Raw genomic sequence first — 13,428 nt, forward strand, 5'->3', positions numbered from 1 at the left:
GTGCTCTACCACTAAGCCACAACCTCAGCCCCAGGTCTTTTTTTTTTTTTGAAAAGCTATGCATCGGTGGTGGCTCACAAAAAGTAGGCAAATGCCTTAATGTTATTTCTCCATAATAACTGACTTTTGCCTTCTTGGGTTCCTAGTAACCCTGCTTCTTTTGATGGATGCCTCTCAGACATCAGGTGCATGCCTGTTCAGCCCTCACACACGGGCCTGCAGGAACTTTGTGGACTTGATAGTTTCCAATTTTCTCATAGTCACTAGATAACTCTAACTTACCTAGGTTGAATCCCTTGCTGACCCATACTTTGGTGGATACCTGATGTGGGTGTTACTATTGGCTAGATGGATCCACATGTACAAGATTTGGGGTAATTCAGTGTGATTTTGCTGCTTGAGATTTGCAATGGTGAATTTTCTGAGCTGACTAGTTGAACAATGTGGAATCCCACTGCTGCCAATCCTGGTGGAATAGAACTTTGGAAAGAAGCCACTTTGTTGGGTCCTATAACTAGAAAGCTGCAGTGATTCCTAAATCTGCTCTATCATTCTATTCTTCTCGATGTATTTGGAATATTCTCAACCTACTTACTTTTCTAAGTGTGATAATTTCCAAATGGGCTGTAAACCCTTGGAGGACAGATTAAGGTTTCCAGAATCACAGTGCACTTCACAAAACTGTTAGCCGATTAGCCTTCAACTGTAAAAACTAATTATCAATCTGATCAGCCCTACAGACCTCTGGTTTGAGAAAGAACTGCTCAAATATCTGGGGCATACAAGAAACATAAGAATCAGAACTTCTGAACTTTTGAGAAACTGAAAGGGGCATTTCACAGATGAGAAAACAAAGCACCAAGAAGTTATGTCATGCTGAAGTGCCTCACCTCCTTGCCTCTGGATCCTTTAACATGGAATTGACCACTCATTCACCCCTCTGTGCCCCAATATACCCTTTAAAAAAATACATATATATATATAAATTTCATATATATATATAAATTTCATATATATATATAAATTTTAGTTGTTGATGAACCTTTATGCTACTCATTATTTATCTGAGGTGCTGAGAATTGAACCCATACCTCACACAGGTGAGGCAAGCGCTGTACCACTGAGCCACAAACCCAGCCCCCCAATATACCCTTTTAAATGTTTGTTGCAGTTCCTGCGACACTGGATTATACCTTGTTTGGGTGTAGGGACAGGGATTGCATTCCCCCTGTCTTTGTAGCCCTAGTTCCCAGGACAGCACCTGGCGCTGTCAGGTACTAATAAGGGAACAAATGGGTGAGCTGGTGGCACAGTGTGGCTGGGGTAGGTGTGAGTGGGACAGAATACAATAATGACAATAATATAATCATGTTTCTCAAATGCATAATACATGTTAAGGACCATGTTACATGGCTTATATTTATTTTAAATTTAATGTTTATAATAGCTCTGTGAAATAAATACAGCTAGTCTTATTTTCTATATAAGAAAACTGAGTATCATGAAATTAAGTGAATTTCCTGAGGTCACATAGCTATACAGAGACTAGCACCTGAGCCCAGGGAGTCAATTATAGATTCTGCCTCCAAACTACTGTTTAAGTAACGAGGACACAGTACCTGCCTCACTAAGAAATTTAAATGCTATTCCTCCCTTTTTTTCTCCTCTTTTAACCGGTTTTCAAAGGTGATCATATCTGTGGGGTATCTGAGTGTTTCTCCTTCATGCAGAAAGGCTGATATGAGAAGAGTTAACAGAACTGATAATACGGGTAGGACTACTAAAACTTTGTCAGCCAAATCACTCAGTTTGTGTGATCCCAATAATTTGTGATAAGATCACAATACTTACATTTAGAATATGCACAATGTCTTCTATGTGGCTAAGAATGAATGTGTCTGTGGTTTCATCATAAGGGATATTTTGGCTGAGAGAAGACAAAGACTGTAGGAATGTCAGCTTTTCCAGTTCACCCTGTATTTGTAGAAATGATAAAAATACAATTAAACACTATAGTCTTTTTTAGAAATTGTAGAAGGCTTTTAAAATTTTTTCTTAGGATGTTTTAAACATCTGACATCTCATTCAATCCATTTTTGGTCTTTATCACAAGGAATGAATAAATTGCTGAGGGATTTCAGTGACATTCCTTGTCCATGGGGCTCTTCTTGATCTGGGGCTTTGCCTCTCCTATGGGTTACATCAGTGTGCATCCCATAATTGTTCTCCCACCCTTGGTCTTTTCTTCCCCACCTACAATCCTGAATAGTGCTGCCAGATTAAGCTTCCAAAAGGTGACCTCTGATGCTGCTGCTTCTAGTTCTCTTGATCTCATTAAAGATTCATTATTTCAATCCTTAAGGTTTCCTATTAATATGCAAGTTCTGATTTGAAGAAAAAAACTTTTATATTGACATTCTATTTTACTGATTATAAAAATAATACCTAAGAAAATGAAACACATTTGAGAAAAACCACAACCTTGAGAAAAACCCTTCCACTCTTTTTTTCCCTATGTATATGGATGGTGCAAACTGGTACGCGCTCTCTTTAACATGGAATTGAGAGCAAGTTGCAATACACAGAGAAAAAGCTGATTTCATAGCCTCATTTCTTCTCACATAGATTAGTAGTCACTGAACAATGGATTCCTTTGCTTCAGTTTTGCCCCTCTCCAATCCACTCCCCCAGCTATAGCCAGACACATTTTTCTCAAGTGCATGTTTGAACAGATCAATTCCTATCCACAATCTTTTCAATTGGAGGTCAAAGTCCTTCCCAATGTGATCCCAGCTGCCCTCTTTGAATCATTTCTTGCCTTGCGCTGAAGCATTCTGAGCTCTAGTCAAATTAACCTTCACGCAGCCCTCTTTTGCTTCTGGGCCTTTGTACCTTCTGACTTCTCTACACTTCTTGCTTACTGACTAAAATGTATTAAAATATAATATTTTGCAACTTGGGTTATGCTTTTTCTCCTGGAGAAGAATCAGGAATGCTTCCTAAGTGGATACACATACCACATAAGTACATAGACAGTTACCATGGTATTTGTGATATGCTGATATAATTACATTCTTCATCTATTCCCCTGTTAAGGTAATGAATTATGTTTTAATTCATTGCAGAAATCCAAGTTCTTTATTAACTACAAAGAAATCTTTTCCAAAGACTTCCTAACATGAAATATAAAGAACTGGTCTGCTGGCCATTGTGGTGCACACCTGTAATCCCAGCAATTTGGAAGGCCAAGGCAAGAGAAGTGCAAGTACAAGACCAGTCTCAGCAATTTAGCAAGGCCCTAAGTAAGCACCTTTGTGAGACCCTGTCTCAAAATAAAAAGGGTTGGGGCTGGGCATAGTGGCACATGCCGTGATTCCAAAGACTAGAGAGGCTGAAGTAGGAGGATTGCAAGTTCAAAGGCAGCCTCAGCAACTTAGTGAGACCATGTCTCAAAATTAAAAAAAAAAAAGATAATGAAAATAAAGGCCTGGAGATCTGGCTCAGTGGTCACGTACCTCTGGGTTCATTTCCTTGTACTGAAAAAAAAAAAAAATAGGAATTGGTTCAAGTCAAGCATAGTGGTGCACATCTGAGGTCCCACCCAAGGGAGGTAAGGGGGAAAACTACAACCTTTGTACCCTTGTACAACTGGGCTACGAACTGGGCCCACTGAGCTGACCCCACATACTTTTTTTAAAATAAAGCAATTTACCCAAATCCTTTCCTGGTTTAAATCAACAGGATATGTTACATTCCTCAACCAACAACTCGCTATCTACAGGAGAAATGTAGACCCAAAATGCCAATAAGAGCATAAGTTACCCTGAAGAGGGCACTTTTATGACCCTTACATAGACCAGATCCCAGAACTCAGGGAGATAAGAATAATTCTCCCTAACCATAAAATCTAATTTCATTAGAAGTGATCAGCATTGGCCAAAGTGACCTAGAGCTGTCCTGGGGATTTGAAAGTCTAATGTCATCCTCTGTTGGTCAAAAGTCAAGAGGTGAACCTGGGCAGAACTCTCTGGAAACTTCTCCAAGACCCATAATAAACTGGAGTACAGAAGGGGCATGCCATCCTTCTCCTTCCTTTTCCCTTTTCCTATCCTTTCTAATAAATTCATGCCTATTACTCTAAGCAACATGTCTGAAATCCTTCTGAGTCATCATCACAAGAACTGGTGAAAAAGGACTGCTATGGCTGGCTGCCTCAGCCCCACGGCAGTGATGTGATATTTTGTTTTGTTTTTCTCCTTAAGTATCATGCAACAAAGCAGACCTTTTAGAGACGGAAGGTATGGTTCTATGAATTCTAACACGTGTGGCGAGCTAGCCATGGGCTATGTGTGTGAACCATGAGCATGAGCACATGAGTGGGCTGGGCTGACGTATGTGTCCTTTTTGCCCGCTCTGCCTGTGATGCCCACACAGCACCTGAGATGGGTGTGCCTTTCCAAGATGTCAGTCAATCTGCTGACCACAAGACATCAGAAGCTAGACTCAACCCTCTGAAACCTGACCCTTCCCCAATGGGGTAGAACTTTCTTGAGTGTCTTCCCCTCAATAAAAAGGGGCTTCAGAACGCTCTGGCTTTTTTTTCTGCCTCCCTTGTGGGAGCTGGAGCAGAGGAGCCGTCGCTGAAGAACACCAAGACAAAGGTATTTTCTATTCTCGGTGTGGTTATTTTGTGCCAACCCAAATTTCACCTGGAGTGACCCTGAATGACTTAGTCGCATGTAGTGACACACATGCACACACACTATCACCACCACCATCAGGATGCAGTTCCCTCACCCCCTCAGATTTCCCAAATGCCATTCCTTTAGAGTCACAGCCTCTCCCATCCCTGTTGTGGGAAGCACTGATCAGTTTTCCATCACATAATTGGAATCATATGGCATGAAATCTTTTGCGATTGGCTTCTTTTATTCAGCACAATGCCTTTGAGACTCGTGTAGATTGTTGTAGGTATCAATTTTATTCCTTCTATTGCTGAGTACCAGTTTGTATTTCATTTTAGTTTGTTGACCTGTGAAGAAACTTTTAATCTTACCAGTTTGTATCCAGGATCTTGCACAATGTCTTATAAATGATAGGTGCACAATCCTTTTCTGTTGAATGGGATTTTAAAGCTCTGGTACAGGAGGGAAAATCACTGGAAACACTAACTAGAAAGAAGTTATTGTAATAATTGTTTCCCATGAAGGTCTAGGCCACTCAAGTTACCACATAGTAGGATAAGGGAGGTTAAGATACAGAAATAAAACAAAAGGATACTTTTTGTCAATTAAACTGAATAAAGATTAAAAATAAATGCAAAAAATACTGATTTTGGACATCTCCAAGCAATTGAAATTTAATATATTTTGCTGGTGAGAGTCTAAATGGGCTTAACATTCTTGGGGGATTTTTATTTTTATTTTTTCAGTCCTGGAGACTGAACCCAGGGGCACTTTATCACTGAGGTACATCCCCAGTCCTTTTTAGTTTTTATTTTTTTAATATTTGGTTTTTTTTAGTTGTAGTTGGACACAATACCATATTTTATTCATTTTTATGTGGTGCTGAGGATCGAACCCAGGGCCTCACACATGCTAGGTGAGTACTCTACCACTGAACCACAATCTCAGTCCCCTTTTTATTTTTTAAGACAGGGCCTTGCTAAAAATTGCCCAAGTTTGAGGCTGGCCTCAAATTTATAATCCTTCTACTTCAGCCCTCCATGTAGCAGGGATTACAGGTGTGAGCCACCACTCTCTGCCTTGGAGTTTAATGTAACGGTATCTATTAAAAGCTTAAAAAAGTATATATTCCAGGCTGGTGCTGTGGCTCAGTGGTATAGAGCTTGCCTAGCATGTGTGAGGCAGTGGGTTTGATTCTTAGCACCACATATAAATAAATAAAATAAAGATCCATTGACAACTAAAAAATACAGTTTTTTAAAAAAGTACATACTCTTTTTTTTTAAGTTATGCATTTTTTTAGGTGTCAATGGACCTTTATTTTTATTATTTTTTTGTATGTGGTGCTGAGAATCGAACCCAGTGCCTCACACTTGCTAGGCAAGCACTCTACCGCTGAGCCACAACCTCAGCCCAAAGTACATACTGTTTGATTTATAAATGCCACATCTAGGAATGACCATAAGGGAATTATCTAAGGGGTACACAGAAACCCACAATATAATAATAGATGTCAAAGAATTGCAATAATTAAAAAATGGCAAGAACCTAAATGACTAACAACAGGGTACCTTACAGTAAGTTAGGACATAATTTCCTTATATACTTCTTATTTATTTAATCATTAGGGTAAGAATCAAAATTCTTTTTTTATTTATTTAAAAATTTTTTTTTAGTTGTAGATGGACACAATGTCTTTGTTTTATTTATTTATTTATTTTTGTATCTGGTGCTGAGGTTCGAACCCAGTGCCTCACACATGTGAGATGAGCCCTCAGCCACTGAGCTACAGCCCCAGCCCCAAGATCAAAATTCTTTACGCTGGTTTTCAAGACCCAGAACCATCTGCCTCTGCCCTTGTCTTCGGCCTCACCTTGCATTGCTGTCCCTCTCAGCATGATTTAAGCACAGACTGAGGCTTGAGTGTCTCAAACATGCTCTGCTTCTTTCAGCCACAAGGTAGTTAACATATCATTTTCTACTTCTGGAACAGGCCCCTAAATCTAACCTCTAGTTTCTCTTACTTACTGCTCAGATCTGAGCTCTAGGTTCCCTCCTCAGAGTCCTTCCTGTTCTCATGGGATGCATGAAGGAACGAATGAACACCACCTAAGCCCTGCATGCTGTGTGGCCAGTAAGTAGGATCATATAGATCTGTATATTGAATTAGAATTTTTTTTCTCCCATCATATATGATTGGGGAAGATTAACTTTTAATTTTTGTTATGGTTTCCTTTGTTTTCATATGGATTTTATATTCTTGTAAGGATGAATTATAAATATAAATAAATATGTTATAAATATAAAAGCATAAGTAAATTTTCTAACCTATAAAATCTTCATATAATAAGAAACAATACACGTTCAAAATATCTGTTAACGTGGAGGAATTCATTGGCTAACTTGTACAGACTGTTGTGCATACCTTTAAGGGATGACCACCAATCACCTCCTGGATGGACTGGATCAGTCTCTGAACACTGGCCTCACTGAGGGGCCCCTTGTAGGCCAGGTGTCTGAAGCTGTCTGTGAAGGACTCCAGAGGGAGTCCGGGAATGTCAGGGATGTCCAAGTCTAATACCAAAAGAAAGACACCAAATGACGCTTCCATATCATGTCAAGTGCTATGGCTTAATAGGGAGAATCACTGGGCATCAGGACACAGTTTTCCTGCTTCCTTAAAAAAGTACCTGTGTACTCTTAAAAAAGTACTCTGTGACCCAGACCAAATCCATTCCCTTCCCCAAGCTTCACTTTTCTCAATTACAAATTTAATGCTCTCCAAGGCCGCCTAAGCTAAAGACCTCTGGGACTCAGCTGTAAAAGAGTAAAGAACATGAATTCAAATCTGTTTGCGACTACTATGAATCCTGGCTCTACCATGAATTGGGATATTAGAAGGATTAAATGAGGCAATGAATGCAAAGAACAGAATGCTAGCATTTGACACATGGTAGGATCTTAGTGATAGGTTTTTTCTTTTTTTGGTGCTGAGGGGATTGAATCCAAGGCCCTGCACATGTTAAGACCACACTCTACCACTGAGCTATTATTCAAAAAATTTAAAAATAATCTATGACTCTGAAGAAACAAGAGTATAATATGCAGTGGTGGCCCTTGTGTCGATACTCATTTCTTTCCACTGGGCCAGGCTGCAGTGAACCCTGGGGTGTCTCCTTCTCCACCTGGAATGTGCTCTGGTGAGGACATGGGCTTCAGAGCTGGTTTGCCTAGGCTCAGTTCCTGACTGTCTCTTTCTACCATTCTGCCCTATGTGACCTCTGTTTCTCTAGCCCAATTTCGTCATTCCCCAAATGGGATGATAATAGAACTTACCTCATGTGGCTGATATAGAGCTAGGACCAAGAAGTATCAACAAATATAATTCCTTTGCTCTCTAAGTGACAATGATGATAATGCATCATTTTCCTATTCATGCTTCTTTACATCTTCACCTCCTCTGTGTCCAACGTGAAATCCTTACTCCTATTGGGCTAACAATCTTACTATTTCCCCTCTGACATATCTGTCACTTTACTTGTGGTTTTGTTTTTTGCAGTACTAGGGATTGAACCCAGGGCTACCCTGTCATTAAGCTACATCCCCACCCTTTTTTATTTTATTTTTTAATTTTGAGACAGGGTTTTGCTAAGTTACTGAGGCTGGCCTCAAACTTACTATCCTCCTCCTTCAGCTTCCAGAGTAGCTCAGAATACAGGTGTAGCTGGGATTACAGGCAGGCACCACCATCCTGGCTCCTACTTGCATATTCTTTTTTCTCTGCTGAATGCCTCTTCTGCAAGCTCCTCGCACTCCCTACCACATTCTTTTTCATCTCCTAACTGCAGTGATTAAGCCATGCTTTCATTCACCCCTGATCTTTGCCTAGGCTGCTCCTTCTGCCTGCATTTTCTGCCCTTCCCTTTACCTCTCTCTGCCTTGCTAACTCCTACTCACTTATCAGATCTCAGCTCCAGGATGCCTGTCCCGAATTCTTTTTTTGCCCATGTTGGCCAAGTATCCTCCTAGCCACTAATAACCCTCTCTATTTCCAATCTGACCTCCAGTCCCCATCACACGGATGACACTGAGTTCCAACTACCTGTTCATCTACAAGTGTGAATGAGTGAATGTATTTCCTCAAACACATCAAGGTCTTTCTTGGCTCATGCCCGTGAAGCTCAATCTATCTAAAATACTCCTCCCTCCACTTCTCATATGGGTCACCCTTTCACCTATCTTAAGGCCTCCTTTAGGGTTGAAAGCACCACCTCCTACAGGCATTTGCCAATAACCATAGTTTAAAGTAGGTCTCCATTTCCCTTACTTTTTCTCAACCTCTTGTTTAATTTTTCTATAGTGCTTACTACAACTTATTTTTTTTAAAGAAAGATTTTTTTTTTTTTTAGTTGTCTATGGGCCTTTATTTATTTATATGCGGTGCTGAGATTTGAACCTAGGGCCTCACACATGCCAGGCAAGCGCTCTACCATGGAACCACAACCCCAGCACCTTACTACAACTTTTAATCATGTAGTTACTGTCTATTTACTTTTTTGGGTCTCTCTTCTGCGCTGTCACAGATCTATAAGGGCAGGACCACAACAGATATAGTCACTCTTTATGGCCAGCACCTGGTAATAAATGTTTGCAGGATAAATAAAGACAGTTATTCTGCAGATCCCACCATCTGCATGGTCTTCTCACTCTATGTCAACCCAGACCAACGTTTCCCTTCCAGAATCCCTCTAGTACTCACACTCTGCTTAGGAGTCTAAAGAACTATCTGGATCAGGATCAAGTTTAGTTTCCTGTGTGTCTAGAATAATGTATCTTATTTTATTTTGCCAACCATATTCTGAAGTCTCAAAGTCAGGTATCACTGTCAAAGGCTAGTCAAGGGTTGATTATCCAGCAAGTATTTAATCACTACCTCTTGAAATGACTTAAACAGAGAAGGCTGGGGTCTAGATCAGTGTTTAGCATGCATGAGGTTCTGGGTTTGATCTTTAGCTCTGCGAGGTGTGGGGGAAGAGGGAGAGAGAAAGGGAAAGATATTGATTGATTCCCACCCCCAGTTCTGTCCTTATACAATCCTTTCCATTTCACCTGTAAATTCAATGCTACTTTCGCCTTTTTTAATATCATCTAAGTTGCTCAGCTGCAAATCCACACTTCCTGAGTCATTGTCAGAAGCACAGGGGATCACTACCTCTTCTTGACTGAAGAACCTAAGAATGAAGAGGAGATAGGAAAAATTAAGTTTTTAAGAACTGCTTCTCTCTCACCCTTCAATTGGAAGCCTAAATGTCCCTCCCAGAGAGGCATTTATTGATCATCAATCTACATTAGATAGCCTCTCCACCCCAGTCCACAGTTGTTCTTTTTATTGCAGTATTTAATTATCATCAACAATTATCTTGTTCATTTGGATTCATTGTTTGTGTCCTATCAGACTATACACTGTATTAGTGGAGAAACCTTGTCTACATGGTCATAATCGTATCCCATCCCTAGCACCTACAATACTGGCAGCCTCATGGGGACTGAATGGATAGTGAGAAACAAAATATACTACTGTGAGAAGCTGCCTCAATCCCCCTTACCCTTGTCTACTTTTACTCTTTTCCATAACACATAATACCTTCTATCATATAAATTTTTATTTATTATTGGTGCTAGGGATAAAACCCAGGGTCTGGCACATGCTAAGCATGTGCTCTACCATGGAGCTATCTCCCTAGCCCAATTCAGTTAGTTATGATGTTCATTGTTTGTCATCTATTTCTTCCTTTTATAATGTAAGCTTCAGTCCTTGGTGCAGTGGTGCTAGCCTGTAATCCCAGTGACTTGGGAGGCTGAGGCAGGAGGCTTGCAAGTTTGAGGGCAGGCTTAGCTAATACAGTGAATGGCTGAATAGATTTATATTTACTGAATGTTTAACACAGATGAATGAGTGAAAAAGCATTGCCTTTTGTTCTTGTTTTTTATATTGGCATGAATATTAAATGTTGACAAAGATGTGTAGAAAAAACCTTATGAATTGCAGTTGGAAATGTGAATTGGTACAATTAGTTTGGAAATACTCTGGCATTATCTACAGTTGAAGGGTGTACATATACTAGTCACTATTCTACTCTTATCAATATATTTTCAAAGAAACTCTTACACATCTCTACCAGGAATATGTATAAAATTTTTGCAATAGCAATTATGGTTTAAAAAATGGAGACATCTTAAGGTCTAGAACAGATAAACTGTGGTATGTTCATCCAATGAAGTTCAACATAGCATGATAATGAATAAGTTTTAGCTATGTGCAACAAAACAGATAAATCTCATAATGTTGGCAGAAAAAAGAAAGTCACAGGGAAAATATGCAAAAAAATCCATTCATACAATAAGAAATATGCAAAACTAAACAAATGCTTCTTGGTATTATAAATGCATATGACAAAACTACAAAGAAAAACAAGGAAACGATGTAAACTGCAGGATGGGACTCTCTTAGAGAGGAGAGGTGGGGATGGAATGGGTAGGGTCAGAAAGAAGACTTCAAAGTCATGGTCCTGTTTGTTTAGGACAGAATTACTGGTGCACTATTTCACTGTATCATTCCTTCCTCCTTATGTATGTTTTATAAATATTTAGTCAATATTAAAAGACTTTTGGGAAAAGCCCAAACGAATACAGTTTTAGCTTTATCGTGTGCATATATATTTCTTCAACAATAGTAACTAATTAAAACCAAACCAACCCTCTAGAATAGTTGGGTTGTATTGTAGGTTGTATAAATGACATTTTAAGAAGCTGCCAATTTTTTTCCAAAACGGCAGTACAAGTTTCCATTTCCACTAGAAGTATATGTTCCTCTACATTCTTGCCAACATTTGAAATTGTAGGTCTTTTTTATATTAACTATTCCAGTGATACCTCTTTGTGGTTTTTCAGTGATGTTGACCATGCAGTTATTTCTTATTTGTATATCTTTTTTCAATGAAGGGCTTCTTAAAACTTTTGCCTCTGTTTATTGTTTGCAGTGGCATGCTGGTAAATATTCATAATAGTTAAAAGCAGATTTTGGAGTCGGGCTGACTCTGTTTCCCCTTAAAATTGTAAACAGAAAGATGACAAGGAATAAATGAGATAATGTATGTCGAGTGCTTAGTACACCGTCAGGCTGTATTGTAAACACTCGATAATTGGAGTTAGGTATTAGTACTGTTCTTGGATAAGTCACTTCCATGTTTGAGTCGGTCAGATCTTTAAAATTGTGCTAAAACGCCCCTCAAATTACTGAGAGGAGTCACTGATCTGTCTTGCAACTAAAATTTCACTAGGATCAGTTATTAACAAGCAAAGTGGCCATCTTTGAAAGAAAATGTCAATAATTTTCTAAAGAAACACAAAACCCCTTGAACATTCCTCTTCCACTGGACCCTTCCGTTCCTTTAAAGTTGGCCGGGCTGCAGACAGACCAGGGAGTGACAGAGCAGGTGGCCAATCACGGCGATTGGCCAATCCGAGGCGGCCCCGTCTTGGGCCCACCCCGAGGCCTGGTCCAACCGCGTCCGGGTAGCGCCCGGAGTGAGACCGTTGCGAGACGGCCGGTTCCAAGTGCGCCACGGCCCGGGGGGGAGGCAGGCCCGCACGCCGGAACCCAGAGGCCCCCTGAGCGCGAGGATTGGAATCCGCAGCGCGGCTGCTGCGAGCGGCCGGGCCCAGCGGGACCGCGGAAGACTGACCTGTGCCTAGAGCCCATCCCGGCAAGCAAAGCCTGCTGCGAGTCCCTGGCGTCCCCTCCGGCGCGCTCTTGGAGCCACTTTCCCGAGCGGAAGTCAGCCTGCTGCTCAGGCTCCGGTGTGACCTGCTCGGAGGAATGGCGCCGCCGGGTGAGGCGTTGCGCATGGCTCAATAACTGGGTTCCGCGGCCGGCACGCTTAGGGGAGAGGGCTCTGGCCCGCGGGAGGCTAGTGCCCGCCACTCGGGAGCCGGCTAGGCGGGATCCCCTCCCCCTGCGGGGCAGGGGCAGGGGCATGGGCTCCAGCTCTTTCGGTGGCGAGGGTCTGACCGAGGGCAGCGAGCTGGTGCCAGTGCCCACGACTAGCTGGGGGTTGGTGGGGGTGGGGTGGGGTGCAACGCGGAACTACGGGTCCCCGCGAAGACCAGCCTGTGGGTGGGCGAATTGCGGCCGCGCTTAACCCAGGCCTGGCTTCCCCCATTCATTTGACAAGTGCGGGCGGCCTAAGACCTGTCCCCGCTCGCCGCGGGCCACTTTTTGTTTCGTGTGAGCCTTTGAGCAAACTGCCCATTCTTTGGGCCATAGTTTCCTCTTCAGTGACAGAGACAAGAGAATCATTCTTCAGCTCTCTCTGGGAGCTTAGAGTCTAGGTTCTCAAGTTCTACTCTGGGCGCAAACTTGCAGCCTGCCACGTATTCTTTATATGACCTAGAGCCAGTTACTTGAGTACACTGCACCTCAGTTTCTCATCTCTAAGATAAGTACATTATTCGCTTCATAGAGTTGCTGCATTAAGTAAGATAATCTCGTGTATTTTAGAACAGCTCATGACACTAAGTTAGCACTCAGTAAAGTTCATTGCTTTGGTGGTTACTGAGTGGACACAGCAGGATGGACTCCACAGCTCGTGTGTGTACTCTTGTTATTCCCGCGGGACACAGGCTGGAATCCTAGAGAGAAGGGAAATAACTTACACAAGGTAACTTTAATCAGCCCTGTGTT

At 41.4% G+C, this 13,428-nt stretch overlaps 2 protein-coding genes across 3 annotated transcripts in view; one reads left to right on the forward strand and one right to left on the reverse strand.

The window, feature by feature from the left end:
- The window catches only part of Mroh8 (maestro heat like repeat family member 8), a 58,541-nt gene extending 45,766 nt beyond the window's left edge, over positions 1-12,775 (reverse strand). Inside the window, exons 1-4 of the mRNA XM_027945082.2 lie at positions 12,431-12,775; positions 9,795-9,916; positions 7,111-7,259; positions 1,852-1,974 (exon numbers count right to left, since the gene is read on the reverse strand). Of these exons, the coding sequence (XP_027800883.2) occupies positions 1,852-1,974; positions 7,111-7,259; positions 9,795-9,916; positions 12,431-12,723 (687 nt within the window). The 5' untranslated portion in view covers positions 12,724-12,775. The remainder of the gene's footprint in view (positions 1-1,851; positions 1,975-7,110; positions 7,260-9,794; positions 9,917-12,430) is intronic.
- The window catches only part of Rpn2 (ribophorin II), a 61,331-nt gene continuing 60,402 nt past the window's right edge, over positions 12,500-13,428 (forward strand). For both annotated transcript variants that reach the window (XM_027945085.2, XM_071608914.1), the window contains exon 1: positions 12,500-12,577. In XM_027945085.2, the coding sequence (XP_027800886.1) occupies positions 12,565-12,577 (13 nt within the window). In that variant the 5' untranslated portion in view covers positions 12,500-12,564. The remainder of the gene's footprint in view (positions 12,578-13,428) is intronic.

Source organism: Marmota flaviventris, chromosome 2 (assembly GCF_047511675.1).
Source record: "Marmota flaviventris isolate mMarFla1 chromosome 2, mMarFla1.hap1, whole genome shotgun sequence".
NCBI classification, from domain to species: Eukaryota; Metazoa; Chordata; class Mammalia; order Rodentia; family Sciuridae; genus Marmota; species Marmota flaviventris.